Raw genomic sequence first — 15659 nt, 5'->3', positions numbered from 1 at the left:
CTATTAATTAACATAATAAGTGAAGTGCTTGGCACAGAGCCTGTCACACAAAGTAAAGGGAGCAGCAGCTGTGATTCTGAGGCTGCGTGCGGTGCGACCCTTGGAGGCAGTCCTAGCAAAGCTCCCCTTTCCTATGGTTGGATGAGCTGCTAACAAGGGAACAGTTTGTGGGGCCTTGGGTTCAGAGCCTCCCTACTCATCTATTCTGTCCCTGTACCCCACCCCCATGGGGTGCCTTGCTCATCCTTGACAAAGCTGCTTTTATGACAGGGTAAGCTGGCAGACTACAGAATTTGCCCCTGCACTGCCTACTTGGAACTGAGGGGGTGGTTTCACAGTTAGTTGTCCTTGGCTTCAAGGCAGAGCCCCTGGCTCTGCTCCCATTCCCCAGTCCCTGTCTGTTTTCCCTTTCAAGGCTGTGGGTTCCACCTCTAGCCCCAAGCCTTGGACTCTGCTCTTTCTTGCCAAACCTCTGCTGGCTGTTTTCTAGCTCCCTGTGGTTGCTGGGAGCCAAACCCTTTTAAGCCCAGACTCAGGCTGTCTTTCCCCACTTCCAGGTCATTGCAGAAACTCATCCTGGATTCTCCCCACAGCTAACCCCTGACATATCCTCTCACCTCCATTCTGGAATGGTACCTGGGTTTTAACCTTTTTAAGCCTAAACAGTTCACCATGACACCACTCTATTAACCTCTTTTTTTTTTCCTTTTTTTGAGACAGAGTTTAACTCTGTTGGCAAGGCTAGAGTGCCGTGGCGCAATCAAGACTCACTGCAGGCTGGGTGCGGTGGCTCACATCTGTAATCCCGGCACTTTGGGAGGCCGAGGCGGGCTGATCACTTGAGGTCAGGAGTTCGAGACCAGCCTGGCCAACATGGCGAAACCCCATCTCTACTAAAAATACAAAAGTTAGCTAGGGGTAGTGGTATTACAGTGCCTGAAATCCCAGCTACTCTTGAGGTTGAGGCAGGAGAATTGCTTGAACCCAGGAGGCAGAAGTTGCAGTGAGCTGAGATCAGACCGCTGCACTCCAGCCTGGGTGACAGAGCAAGACTCCATCTCAAAAAAAAAAAAAAAAAAAAAAGATCAACCTCATTAGCTTTTCTTCTGAAATTCTGGCTGTGTAGTTTTTCAAAGTTTATTTTTAAATCACAGAACACTGTTCAAACATTTTGAAGCCTCATCTGCAAAGCAGAAGAACTGCAGGCAAAGATGCTCCATTTTGGTCAGGCACAGTGGCTCACGCCTATAATCCCAGCACTTTGGGAAGCCAGGGCAGGAGGACTGCTTGAAGCCAGTTAGAAACCAGACTAGCCAATAAAGCAAGACCCTGTCTCTACAAAAAATAATTTAAAAGGCCAGGCGCAGTGGCTCACGCCTGTAATTCCAGCACTTTGGGAGGCCGAGGTGGGCGGATCACGAGGTCAGGAGATCGAGGCCATCCTGGCTAACATGGTGAAACCCCGTCTCTACTAAAAATACAAAAATTAGCTGGGTGTGGTGCCATGTGCCTGTAGTCCCAGCTACTCAGGAGGCTGAGGCAGGAGAACGGCGTGAACCCGGGAGGCAGAGCTTGCAGTGAGCGGAGATTGCGCCACTGCACTCTAGCCTAGGCGAGAGAGCAAGACTGACTCATATAATAATAATAATAATTGGCCGGGCGCGGTGGCTCAAGCCTGTAATCCCAGCACTTTGGGAGGCCGAGACGGGTGGATCACGAGGTCAGGAGATCGAGACCATCCTGGCTAACACGGTGAAACCCCATCTCTACTAAAAAATACAAAAAACTAGCCGGGCGAGGTGGCGGGCGCCTGTAGTCCCAGCTACTCAGGAGGCTGAGGCAGGAGAATGGCGTAAACCCGGGAGGTGGAGCTTGCAGTGAGCTGAGATCCGGCCACTGCACCCCAGCCTGGGTGACAGAGCAAGACTCCGTCTCAAAAAAAAAAAAAAAAAAAAAAAATTAATAATTTAAAAATTAGCCAAGTGTGGTGGCGCAGGCTTATAGTCCCAGCTACTTAGGAGGCTGAGGCAGGAGGATTGCTTGTGCCTAGGAGTGTGCTGCAGTGAGCCATGGTCATGCCACTGTGCTCTAGCCTGCCTGAGAGAGTAAGACCTTGTCTCTAAAAAAATAAAACTAATTAAAAAAAAAAAAAAGGTCTTTAATCCCAGCAGTTTGGGAGGCCCAGATGGGAGGATTGCTTGATCCCAGGAGATCAAGGTTGCAATGAGCCATGATTGTGCCACTGCACTCCAGCCTGGGGGACAGAGTGAGACCCTGTCTCAAAAATAAATTAACAAATCAATAAATGAAAAGGAAAATTTGAGTCCAAGATGGGAAGATTACTTGAGGCCAGGAGTTCGAGACCAACTTGGGCAACATAGCAAGAACTCCATCTCTAAAAAAAAAAAAAATTTTTTTTTTTTTTTTTGAGATGGAGTTTTGCTCTTGTTGCCTAGGCTGGAGTGCAATGGGGCGATCTTGGCTCACTGCAACCTCCACCTCCTGGGTTCAAACAATTCTCCTGCGTTAGCATCCCGAGTAGCTGGGACTAAAGGTGCAAGCCACCATGCCCGGCTAATTTTTTGTATTTTTAGTAGAGACGGGTTTTCACTGTGTTAGCTAGGTTGGTCTCGATCTCCTGACCTTGTGAACCACCCACCTTGGCCTCCCAAAGTGCTGGGATTACAGGCGTAAGCCACCACACCCGACCTATACCTCCATATTTTTAAATAACATGACTGTCATTATTTCTTATTTTCAGTCTTGATATTGTCTGTGGAATTCTATATTAGGATGAATTCTGCAGTAAGTAACACAGTCTTAATAGTGGCCAAAGCAATTAAGACATTTAATTATGTCGCCAGATCAACAGTCTGGAGATTAGAGGATTCAGAGCAGGTCCAGTGGTGTGGCGACATCAGGATACTGTCATGAACTGTGTGTTTCTCTTCATGTTCCCTCTCCCCTTTTGGAGGCAAGGGTGATTGCCACAGCTCCAAGCCTCCCATCGTCACACATTCACATGATAGGGTGGAAAGCTGGAAGGAAGGAGACCAAAAAGGGAAACCTCCTTTCTAACAGAAGAACACATATGCAATGGAATAATGAAAGTCAGCTGTGAAAATGTCTTTATCTGTGTTGTTACTAACTCATATTTTCCTGTAATCAGTTTCCTTTGTAACAGTGGCAGCTGTAACAAAGTACCACAAACTGTGGCTTAAAACAACAAAAATTTATTCTCACAGTTCTGGAGGCCAGAAGTACAAACTTAGTATCACTGGGCCGGAATCAAGGTGTGGACAAGAGCTTGCTTCCTCCAGAAACTATAGGGAAACATCCCTTCCTGGCCTCTTCCAGCTTTGTGTGGCTGCTGGCATTCCTTGGCTTGTGGCTGAATCTCACTCCAATCTTCAAGGCCAGCACCATCCACTCAGTCTGCTGTCTTCCCATTGCCTTTTCCTCTGTGTATTTGTGTCAAATCTCCTTCTGCCTCCCTCTTATAAGGATTGCATTACATGTGATTGCATTTAACACCACCAGAGTAATCCAGGATAATCTCTTCTTAGCAAGGGCCATTGATTCAATCACATCTTCAGAGACTTTGCCACTTAAAGTAACATTCACAAGTTCCAGGGATTAGGACCTAGTATCTTTGGAGGCCATTAATAAACTTGCTACAGTGACCTAGTAAATCACAGGTAAATTGATACAATTAACTTAGGAAAAGGTCTCATAAGTAAATTTGACAGGACTCTAGTTTCCATGACAGAATTTCTCTCTAGCCTTTCTCTCCATTCGTTGTAAAGAGGTAAGGACTTTCCTTATCATATTGTTTTATTGCAGAGATTGTTTTTACCTAAAACTAAGTTTACCTAAGTTTACAAAATTTGATTTAGATCAGTGGTTCTCAGTGGGGATGGTACGGCCCATAGGGGACTTCTGGAAGTTTGTTAGGGCCATTTCTTCTGGCTGTGACAATGCTAGGTGGGGGTGAGGATGCTGCTGGTATTGGGGGAAGACTAGGGATACTTACCAACCTTCAATGTGCAGGATAGTTCTCCACCAAATAGCCCACAGAATACCCTTGTAGGTAAAAAATCACTACTTATTTCTACTTCAGATGTTGTCTTGCTCTGTCACTCAGGCTGGAGTATAGTGGTGTGATCATAGCTCACTGTAGCCTCCATCTCATGGGATCAAGCAGTCCTGCCTCAGCTTCCCGAGTAGCTGGAACTACAGGCATGCACCACCATGTCCAGCTAACTTATATTTTTTCTTTATTTATTTTTGAGACGGAGTCTCACTCTGTTGCCCAGGCTAGAGTGCAGTGGCGTGATCTCAGCTCACTGCAACCTCTGCTTCCTGGGTTCAAGCGATTCTCCTGACACAGCCTCCTGAGTAGCTGGGATTACAGGTATGTGCCATGATGCCCAGGTAATTTTTTTTTTTTTATTGTGTTTTTAGTAGAGATTGGTTTCGCCATGTTGGCCAGGCTGGTCTTGAACTCCTGACCTCAAGTGTTCCACCCACCTTGGCCTCCCAAAGTGCTGGGATTACAGGTGTGAGCCACTGCGCAGGAATAATTTTTATATTTTTTGAGACACAGGGTCTCCCTGGGTTGCCCAGGTTGGTCTCAAACTCCCGGGCTCAAGTGATACTCCTGCCTTGGCCTCCCAAAGTACTGGGATTATAGGCATTGAGCCACTGCGTCCAGCCAAACTTCTTACTATGTGTCTTACATTGTGTTCAACACTTGTTATTGCTCAAAATGGCCTTATCCTTTATACATACTTGCCAAGAGAAATTTTTATTAGAGACAAGGTCTCACTGTGTTGCTCAGGCTGGAGTGCAGTGGTGCTATCACAGCTCACTGCAGCCTTAGCCTCCTGGGCTCAAGTGATCCTCCCACCTCAGCCTCCAGAGTAACTGGGACTACAGGCATACACCACCACACCTGGCTAATTTTAAAAATTCTTTTCGTACAGATGGGGTCTCACTATGTTTCTCAGGTTGGTCTTGAACTCCTGAGCTCAAGTGATCCTCCTGCCTCAGTCTCCCAAAGTGCTAGGATCACAGGGATAAGCCACTACACCCATCCCCAGATTTACAATTAAAAAACTCTACAAAAATAAAAATGTGGTAAAGCCAGCTATTTTATAGGTAAGAAAGGTGATACTCATAGATGTAAAGAATCTAGCTGGGTATGGTGGGTCATGCCTGTAATCCTAGCACCTTGGGAGGCTGATTCTGGAGGATCACTTGAGGCCAGGAGTTCGAGAGCAGCCAGGGCAACAAATCGACCCCCGTCTCTACAAAGTAAAAATTAAAAAGTATCTGGGGGTGGCTGGGCACGGTGGTTCATGCCTGTAATCCCAGCACTTTGGGAGGCTGGGCAGATCACGAGGTCAGGAATTCAAGACCAGCCTGGAAAGTCCAGGCTGCAGTGAGCCATGATTTCATCACTACTCCGGCCTGGGCGACAGAGTGAGACTCCGTTTCCAAACAAACAAACAAACAAACAACAACAAAGAAAAAACCTGCAAACTTTTCTTTGAGATCAGCTAAGCCAAGCTAGACACTTTACAGATGAGAAACTCACTGAGGGCTGGAGGAGGGAAGAGGGTTGCCCACTTGGACCATAAAACTGAACTAGGGCTAATTTAATGCTCTTTCCATTATTCCAGGTCAAGGAGTCAGATCCTTATTCAAGCCCCAGCATTCTGATTTGCCAGGTCTGTGAAGTTTGGCAAGATTCTTTACATCTATTTAATTAATTTATGTATTTAGAAACAGAGTTTCACTCTTTTGGCCAGGTTAGAGTGCAGTGGCACCATTACAGCTCACTATAATCTTAAAATCCTGGGCTCAAGGTGATTCCTTCTCCCTCAGCCTCTCAAGTAGCTAGGACTACAGGTGCACTACCACCTGCAGATATCTACACACACACACACACACACACACACACGCACACACACAAACACACACGTATGTATTTTTTGAGACGGAGTCTTACTCTCTTACCTGGGCTGGAGTGCAGCGGCCACTATCTCAGCTCACTGCAACCTCCGCCTCCTGAGTTCAAGCAATTCTCCTGCCTCAGCCTCCCGAGTAGCTGGGATTACAGACACACGCCACTACACTAATTTTTTGTATTTTTAGTAGAGATGGGGTTTCACCATGTTGGCCAGGCTGGTCTTGAACTTCTGACCTCAGGCAATCCGCCCACTTTGGCCTCTCAAAGTGCTGGGATTACAGGCGTGAGCCACCCCGCCTGGCTGCCAGCTAAATTTTTAAATTTTTTTAGAGGTTGTCCAGGCTGGCCCTAACCTCCTGGGCTGAAGCCATCTCCCGGCCTTAGCCTCCCAAAGTGCTGGGATTACAGGCGTGAGCCACCACACCCAGCCTGAAATTAGTTTTACCTGTTTCCTTTCACCTTTTAAAATGTGGCTAGTAGAAAAATTAAAAGCACCTATGGGTCTCACTGTGTTAAGGTGAGACCCCACCCGCTGGGCGGGGTGACTCCCACCTATAATCCCAGCACTTTGGGAGGCCGAGACAGGCGAATCATGAGGTCAGGAGTTCAGGACCAGCCTGGCCAACATGGTGAAACCCCTACTAAAAATGCAAAAATTAGCCGGGCCTGGTGGTGTGCACGCCTGTAGTTGCAGCTACTCGGGAGGCTCAGGCAGGGAAAATCGCTTGAACCCAGGAGGCAGAGGCTGCAGTGAGCCGAGATAGCGCCACTGCACTAGAGCCAGTACAGCCAGGGTGACAAGAGTGAAACTCTGTCTCAAAAATAAATAAATAAATAAATAAATAAATAAAATGGCTATGCTTACTGGGTAGCTAGGAGTTTGCTGATATCCTGTTATGGGAATACTACCAGCAGTTTGGATTTCGGGAGATACCAGAGTACTGCCCCCTTTTCTTTCTTTTCCTTTTTTTTTTTCTTTTGAGACAGAGTCTTGCTCTGTCACCCAGGTTGGAGTGCAGTGGTGCAATATCGGCTCACTGCAAGTTCCGCCTCCAGGGTTCACGCCATTCTCCTGCCTCAGCCTCCTAAGTAGCTGGGACTACAGGCACCTGCCACCATGCCCGGCTAATTTATTTTTTTGTATTTTTAGTAGAGATGGGGTTTCACCGTGTTAGCCAGGATGGTCTCGATCTCCTGACCTCGTGATCTGCCCGCCTCGGCCTCCCAAAGTGCTGGAATTACAGGCATGAGCCACCTCGCCTGGCCCAAGCACATGCCATTTCAATGGCCTTGTGCTACACAACTCCCACTATCCTATTCTGCTCTCTGTTCCAGGCTCTGGTCATATTGGGCTTTTTTTTTTCTTTTTTTTGAGATGGAGTCCTGCTTTGTCGCCCAGGATGGAGTGCAGTGGTGTGATCTCAGCCCACTGCAACCTCCACCTCCCAGGTTCAAGTGATTCTAGTGCCTCAGCCTCCTGAGTAGCTGGGACAGGTGCCAGTCATCACACACGGCTTATGTTTTGTTTTCAATTAGCAATAATCGCACCTCGGATAAACCTCATTGGCTATGATACTGCCACTGTGCAAAGCTAATGTTTTGTAGTTTCAGTAGAGACAGGGTTTTGCCATGTTGGTCAGGCTGGTCTCGAACTCCTGACTTCAGGTGATCCGCCTGCCTTGGTCTCCCAAAGTGCTGGGATTACAGGTGTGAACCACTGTGCCTGGGCCATACTGGCTCTTGACTCTTCCTTGAACTAGCCAGATTTGCTTCTGCCCTAGCACTCTTCGACTTGTACTTTCTGGCTGGCATGATCTTCCCTCAGAGGATGGCTTAGTTCCCTTGATTACTCCAAGTCCTCATCACCATCTAACACACTTATGTTTTACTTATTTCTTGCCTGTCTCTCCCCACCATAAGATCCAAGAAGGTTGGGATTTCTGTCATTTTTTTTTGTTGTTCAGTGCTATATTCTTGGTGGTGTCCACATGGTAGGTGCTATTTGTTAACTGAACACGCAAGCAAATATTTCCCTGTGTTTGTCACATGTCTATGTTTTTGATGTATGTCTGCTATGCAACAATCTTATTTACATACCCAAAACTGTTTAAAAATTTTTTTTTTTTTGAGATGGAGTCTCGCTCTGTCGCCCAGGCTGGAGTGCAGTGGCCAGATCTCAGCTCACTGCAAGCTCCGCCTCCCAGGTTCACGCCATTCTCCTGCCTCAGCCTCCCGAGTAGCTGGGACTACAGGCGCCCGCCACCTCGCCCGGCTAGTTTTTGGTATTTTTTTTTAGTAGAGACGGGGTTTCACCGTGTTAGCCAGGATGGTCTCGATCTCCCGACCTCGTGATCAGCCCGTCTCGGCCTCCCAAAGTGCTGGGATTACAGGCTTGAGCCACCGCGCCTGGCGTAAAAAAATTTTTGATACGGAGCCTCACTGTGTCGCCCAGGCTGGGGTGCAGTGGCCTGATCTCAGCTCACTGCAAGCTCCGCCTCCCGGGTTCAAGCTATTCTCCTGCCTCCGCCTCCCAAGTAGCTGGGATTACACGCATGCGCCACCACACCTGGCTAATTTTGTATTTTTAGTAGAGAGGGGGTTTCACCATGTTGGCCAGGTCCTCAACTCCTGACCTCAGTTGATTGGCCTACATTGGCCTCCCAAAATGCTGGAATTACAGGCGTGAGCCACCGCTCCCGGACTAAAATTTTTTTTAATAAGGCTCAACTTTTGCTTCCTCAAGAATTGATTTTCTCGTTTATTAAACTGTTTATTGTGAAAACCTTCAAACATACAGTAGCGTCATTCCATTATTTCTTGATTGGGAATTCCATCAGGGCAGAGGCCTTTGATTTTTCACCGTCTGCCAGGACCTCAGCAACCCCAGGAAATGTTTCCACAGAATGAATTAATGGCATGAAGGCTTCTCCGGGGCCTGCCTCAGGTCCCCTCGCGGTGCCCAGCACAGTCCCGGGAGCCGTTTGCCGACTCAAGGCGCCTGTCCTGGTTTCTCCCGCCAGGCCTGTCCTTCCCCTGTACACTCACGCGGCCACCTCCAGGCGCGGGTTTGGACTGGGCTTCCAGAATGGGAGGAGCCTTGACTTCCAATTGAACAAAGTTTTTCCTAGGAGCCCGCCGGTCCCAGCCCCACCCGGGCCAGAGGCCGCCTCACAGACTAGGCCTCTTTGCCGCCGGGGCCGCTGGCGCGCGTTCTCCTCTCTTCAGCCCTCCCTCTCCCTCCCAACCCTCCCCCCGCCACGGGCTGTGGCGGTTGGTCGTCCCTTTCCCACCCCCTCAGCTAACGAGCGGGCTCTAGGCCCTCTGGGATTGGCTGTGCTTGAGTGCATCTTCCCTCAGCGTTTCTGATTGGTCGCTGGACGCGCGGGATGCGGGTCCCCATTGGCTAGGCCAGGGCGCCTGCGCGGCGGGGTTCTCGGTCGCCAGCCATTCCTGGGGAGGACTGCCGCTCGTTCGGACGTCTTTCCTGTCGCTGGAGGAGACGTCCGGGCTCTCCGGGAAGGCGGCTGCGGCGACAAAATGAAGATATTCGTGGGCAACGTCGACGGGGCGGATACGACTCCGGAGGAGCTGGCAGCCCTCTTTGCGCCCTATGGCACGGTCATGAGCTGCGCCGTCATGAAACAGTTCGCCTTCGTGCACATGCGCGAGAACGCGGGCGCGCTGCGCGCCATCGAAGCCCTGCACGGCCACGAGCTGCGGCCGGGGCGCGCGCTCGTGGTGGAGATGTCGCGCCCAAGGCCTCTTAATACTTGGAAGATTTTCGTGGGCAATGTGTCGGCTGCATGCACGAGCCAGGAACTGCGCAGCCTCTTCGAGCGTCGCGGACGCGTCATCGAGTGTGACGTGGTGAAAGGTAACGCGGAGGCGCGCTCGGGGGCGGGGGCGCGCTCGGGGCACTCTGCCTGTTAGCCACGCCCCTTACCCGGGGGTCGGTCACTGCGCGGTTGGGAGGGGTGGGGAAGTGCGCGGGAGCAGGCCGGAGGTGTTGGGGGCGCGTTGGGTAGAGCCACCCTCCTCCCCTGCGGTCCAGGAACCGTCCACCAAGTAGGAGGAAGCGGCTCTGGGTGGGTGCGGCGGCCACTGCGAGCCAAGCTACGGGGCCGGGGACGCGCCTGAGAGCCTTGCGAGTGTACCGGGGGCGCGCCTTCTCCTGGTCTCCTGGGCCTGGCACCCAGCGGAAATTGGGAAGTGACGGGCACAAGCCGGATCATGAAGCGGGGAAGATTTCTCCACTTCCCCACTTCCTCTCCAGACGTCGGTCAGAGCAAGGGAAGAGGGAAAAGGTGGGGGCTGACGCCCCAAGGCCGCCCTCCTGTTCCCTCCCGATGAATGTGCTCAAGCGGAAGGTAACGGGGCCCTTGGACGTTTCTTGGGCTGGGGTCTGTTAGTCTTGTCTGGCATGGGTCTACTCACGGGCACAACTACACGTGGGTACGAGAGGGGCCCCTTCCGAATCACTTTGGCCTTTCAATATTAGGTAGGTTAGGCGTGGTAGCTCTGTGCTTTCCTCCTCCCTCAAACCTGGGATTTTTCTTTGGGCTCGATTTTACATTTGTCAACTGGAAACCCCAGCCTTTTGCATGTGCAAGAAAGTTTGTTTTATGAAGGCCCCTTCTGCGTAGTCTTTACGTGCCAAGCCAGTGCCCTAGGGCAGTGTCATTCTTTCATAAGCTTGGTGACTTTGCAAGGGGGCATACTCTGGCTGAGGGGGTCCTGGGGAGGGGTCTGTGAGAGGTCTTCACTAAACAGTGGCTAAATACGATTTATTGAATCAGTAGTAGTCATTGCTTGAGCAGTCTAATCCTCAGGGCAGATCCCTATTGCCTTTTCTTCGAGAAAAATGTGTCACCGAAATTTAAGCCTGACTAGCGACCCAGTTGACTTTTTCATAGCCTGAGTTTTTATTCCTTAAGCTCTTTTACATTGGCAAGGTTTGGTAGGACAGCCCTTGTGTATGTGGCCAGCTTCTGCTCCACTTGGGAACAGATCAGAGCTAACTTTGCCCTGTCATCTCGGAGGATGCAGCCTGGGAGTATCTGATGCCCTACTCCTGGTGGGTTCATACCTGCTTATACTCTGTGTGAGAAGTTTCAGGGATAGGAAATAAATGTGGGTGCAAGTGCTTATTTATCCCACCAAGATATTTCATTTGCTGTCCTGGAAAGGCACATCTTTGGGGCCATTCCTAGTCCTTTAAGTGGGGGAAATATAAAGGGTCATAGTGTCCACTACTAGGAACAAGTCCTTGTTCTGCATTAATACTGCATTCTATTTTCCTCAACTCAGGTTATACACGTCCACGACTATCCGGAATCGGGCTTTCCTGCTGGGTGCTCTGAGGCAGGCTGTATGGTGCATGGATTTTTGCTTTTGTTTAGAGTAAAAGAGTGGGGCAGGGTCTCAGATTGGGTACTTGTCCAGCAAGAGGATGGGGTATATGAGTCTCATTTGTGAGAGTTTTGTGTTTAATTGACTTACCAAGTTTCTTTTGTGGTTGTTAGGTAGGGTGGCTACTAGATTGAGAGTCTAGAGTCAAACATCTGAAGGGACAGTCTCCCTGGAACTCAAGCTCCTTGCTTGCTTTCAGGTGGTAGAGAATGCCAAAAATTTGCCTGAATTTGCTTGGGACCCAGCACCAAGTGACAGTGGGGGTGAAGAGCATAACTGCCCATGAATTTTTAGAACTCCTGGCTGACTCTTTGTGAGAGTTAGAGGGAGTTTTGTGCATTTGTTCCTTTGTAAACATTTGGCAGAAATGCATTGACTTAGGGAGTGGTGGTCAACTATTTGCAGTTATGTTGTTGTGTAACAGAGCTCCTGATATACTTCGATGTAAGAGACTGCGGGAAATACTTGAACATCATGTTCTCCACTGATGTCTTTCTATCTGTTTGTGATGACGGAAGGTGAGAGTTGAAAGTTGGGAGTGTAGTAGAAGCGACTGGCTCTCTAGAGAGTGTATTCATTTCTTGTGCTAGGAGTGGTCATTTGATTGAGTCTCCTCGTGTTGGCTGACAGGGCTTTGAAAAGCACAGAAGCTTGGTGTTGCACGGGACAACCAGCTCTGTTTTCTTTCACAGGAAAAAAAAAACAACATAGTTGCTTGGTTACTCTAGGAGCTTAGATAGGATTTGTAGAACAGAAATCTCAATAGCAACAGTGGATTGTAACCACTCCACAGCTTCCTCCTATTAGGTGTTCAAAGATGAACAGCTTCCGGAAACACGTACAGACTTGTGGGGAGATCTGAAAGACCAAAGAGGAAAATATCTCCTCATCATTTTTGTGAGTGACTGTTTCTTCTTCCTATACAGAGCTCTGTAGTTTCAAGTTTAAGATTTTTTCTTTTTTCTTTTTGAGATGGAGTCTCGCTTTGTCGCCCAGGCTGGAATGCAGTGGCGAGACCTCAGCTCACTGCAAGCTCTGCCTCCCAGGTTCACGCCTTTCCGCCTCAGCCTCCCGAGTCGCTGGGACTACAGGCGCCCGCCACTACGCCCGGCTAATTTTTTGTGTTTTTAGTAGAGACGGAGTTTCACCATGTTAGCCAGGATGGTCTCCATTTCCTGACCTTGTGATCCGCCTGCCTTGGCTTCCCAAAGTGCTGGGATTACAGGCGTGAGCCACTGTGCCTGACCCTCAAGTTTAAGATTTTGTCTTAAGACAGGAGAACTTATTTTTCTGGATTCACTTAATTTTGGTACTGGAAGACTTTTGATGCCGCCAGACCATTTGGAGATCTCTGTAAAACATTACTTGATAGTCCCAATGCAGTGATTTCCTTCAAAGTTTCCTTGAATTAGATCTTCAGGCAACAAGGTTCCTGGAATTTTTCAGATCTCTGGTTTTAATGGTCTTAGGAGTACCTGGGTTTCAGGGCATCTTTAATACAGCTAGGTCTGTGCTTTGCTGCTTACTGTGATAGGGTGTATCACTATTGGATGCGGTTGAGTTAGCTGGGCCACCTGTTCACACTTTCTCCTCCAATATCAGGCTTAGAAACTTCCTGATACACTTTGGTTATAATTGTATCAGATGGATTTTAAAATTTTGTACTTATTTTTATATTATTTATATATTATTTTTTGAGACAGAGTCTCGTTCTGTTGTCCAGGCTGGAGTGCAGTGGTGAGATCTCAGCTCACTGCAGCCTCCGCCTCCTAGGTTCATGCAGTTCTCCTGCCTCAGCCTTTCAAGTAGCTGGGACTACAGGCCACCACACCTGACTAATTTTTGAATTTTTAGTGCAGACAGGGTTTCACTATGTTGGCCAGGCTGGTCTCAAACTCCTAACTTAGGTGATCTGCCTGCCTCGGCCTCCCAAAGTATTGGGATTACAGGTGTGAGCCACCATGCCCAGCCTGGATTTTTAAATTTTTTGATCAGTTACACAACTTGTCTGGGCAGTCATTTGAATTGTATGTGGGCAGTCATTTGAATGTGACACCTCAGTTTTCAATTTTCACCACTTGGTCTGAATAAAAACCTAAGGAGGGAAACAGACAATGGGATGTCCAAATGCTCTTGTAAGCCTGTGGAAGTTTTTGTCTCATTGTAGTGTCAGGAATTTGTGGATGGAATTATCTGGACTATTAGAATTGTTCCTTAATATTACCTCAGAATGTCTAGAGGCCCCTCCCCCGAACAAGTGCCTATGAGCTCCAGCAGCTCTCTGCTTCCTCTTCACTTTGGGCCTTTCTGCTTGCCATCTCCAGGTGGTTTTGCCATTTCTAAGGATTACCTCAGCCTCTGCTTTTATTTTTATTTTTTATGTAAAAATTTTAAAAAATATTTATTCATTCTTTTAGAGATAGGGTCTCGTTTTGTTGCTCAGGCCAGAGTGCAGTGGCATGATTGTGGCTCACTGTAGCCTTGACCTCCTGAGCTCAAGCCATCCTTCCACCTCAGTCTCTCAAAGTATTAGGATTACAGGAGGGAGCCACCATTCCTGGCCCAGCCTCTGCTTTTAAAGGGCTCTTAGGCCACGTGCTAGTTTTTAGTTTTTTAGCTTACTGTACCCAAAGTGGAGATGAGAGATCACAGGACAACTCTAGTGCCTTATGGCTAGGCCGAAAGAAACACGTAGTTTTTCCCAGGTAGTAGATAAGGCTCTGGCCATGGGAGTGTTGAGGACAGAGTTGTGGTAATTCTTTTTTCTTTTTGAGACGGAGTTTCACCCTTTTTGCCCAGGCTGGAGTGCAGTGGCGTGATCTTGACTCACTGCAACCGCTGCCTCCTGGGTTCAAGTGATTCTCCTGCCTCAGCCTGCTGAGTAGCTGGGATTACAGGCACATGCCACCACAGCCGGCTAATTTTGTATTTTTAGTAAAGATGGGGTTTCACTGTGTTGGTCAGGCTGGTCTTGAACTCCTGACCTCAGATGGTCCGCCTGTCTCGGCCTCCCAAAGTGCTGAGATTATCGGCGTGAGCCACTGGGCCTGGCCTCGTTTTGTTCTTTTATCATCTCTGCCAGGTTCTAGGTTTGCATGGCATTGTGTTTTGCTTGAGATGAAAGATAATATTCTATAGGGAAATAAACCTCTGGTTATTTCTAGGTTTGAATAGTCATAATTCCTTATTCTGTAGCTGTTTATGTCTTACAAGGCACTTCTGTCTTTTCTCTTGAACCTCTTAACTTTGAGGTAGGTAGGATAGATTTGTCAGAGGAAATAAGTGGTAAGTTTCTTTTTATTTTTTTTTGAGATGGAGTTTTGCTCTTGTCACCCAGGCTGGAGTGCGGTGGCATGATCTTGGCTTACTACAACCTCCTTCTCTTTCTCCTGGGTTCAAGTGGTTCTCCTTCCTCAGCCTCCTGAGTAGCTGGGATTACAGGTGACTGCCACCACACCCGGCTAATTTTTGTATTTTTAGTAGAGACGTGGTTTCACCATGTTGGCCAGGCTGGTCTTGAACTCCTGACCTTGGGTGATCCACCCATCTGGGCTTCCTAAAGTGTTGGGATTACACGCATGAGCCACCGTGCTTGGCCAGTTTCTTTTCTTTTTTTTTCTTTTTCTTTCTTTTTTTTTTGAAATGGAGTCTTGCGGTGTCACCTAGGCTGGAGTACGGTGGTGCCATCTTGGCTCACTGCAGCCTCCACCTCCCAGGTTCAAGTGATTCTCCTGCCTCAGCCTCCCGAGTAGCTGGGATTATAGGTGTGCACCACCACACCTGGCTGATTTTTGTATTTTTAGGAGAGACGGGGTTTCACCACATTGGTCATGCTGGTCTTGAACTCCTGATCTCATGAGCCACCGCACCTGCCTAAATGGTAAGTTTCCTAAGATAACAAGTCAGTGATACCTGTATCTGGAACTGAGACCATTGAATTCTTAATTAAGGATCCCTTTTGTGCTGTGCCACGCTTCTGACTTCTACTTATTGATTGTATTTTTTTCCCATTATCCTGAGGTTTGTGTCATTGTCTTCAAATCCAGGGAAATGTCTTGTTCTGTAGGAGCAGCTATATGGGCATCCCAGTACGAAAGTTTCTAAAAATGAGGACCCTTGTTTGGAGATTATTAAGAATGTTTCTTATCTTAGTATTGTCATCCAGGTAGCTCTTTGTTTCTTAAACTGATGTGACAGATAGCATCCTGGTACTTGGATGCTATCTGAGAGTAGCCACAGGTAGAGAATGGAGCTAAGCTCAGAACCCTATTTCCTA

General features: G+C 48.3%; 2 protein-coding genes and 1 pseudogene across 6 annotated transcripts in view; 2 read left to right on the top strand and 1 right to left on the bottom strand.

The window, feature by feature from the left end:
• Nucleotides 1–7485: 7485 nt before the first annotated feature.
• Nucleotides 7486–7567, bottom strand: LOC112424586 (U4 spliceosomal RNA; annotated as a pseudogene).
• Nucleotides 7568–9311: 1744 nt separating this feature from the next.
• The window catches only part of LOC105469647 (RNA-binding protein 14), a 73656-nt gene continuing 67308 nt past the window's right edge, over nt 9312–15659 (top strand). For 2 of the 5 annotated variants that reach the window (XR_011610465.1, XR_011610464.1), the window contains exon 1: nt 9312–9848. Coding sequence is in view for 2 of the 5 variants with exons in the window: in XM_011720962.3 (XP_011719264.1) it covers nt 9512–9848 (337 nt within the window). In the remaining 3 variants the exon portion in view is untranslated. Of the gene's footprint in view, nt 9849–10347; nt 15264–15659 lie in introns of those variants that run through there. The other 3 variants (XR_011610466.1, XM_011720962.3, XM_071074216.1) reach the window with 3 other exon arrangements.
• The window catches only part of LOC105469650 (RNA-binding protein 4), a 55783-nt gene continuing 50067 nt past the window's right edge, over nt 9944–15659 (top strand). The window contains exon 1 of the mRNA XM_071074217.1: nt 9944–10341. Coding sequence (XP_070930318.1) covers nt 10321–10341 — 21 coding nt within the window. The 5' untranslated portion in view covers nt 9944–10320. The remainder of the gene's footprint in view (nt 10342–15659) is intronic.

Source organism: Macaca nemestrina, chromosome 12 (genome assembly GCF_043159975.1).
Source record: "Macaca nemestrina isolate mMacNem1 chromosome 12, mMacNem.hap1, whole genome shotgun sequence".
Lineage (NCBI taxonomy): Eukaryota > Metazoa > Chordata > Mammalia > Primates > Cercopithecidae > Macaca > Macaca nemestrina.
Note: the sequence above shows the minus strand (reverse complement) of the source record. Positions and strands in the feature narration are given on the sequence as shown.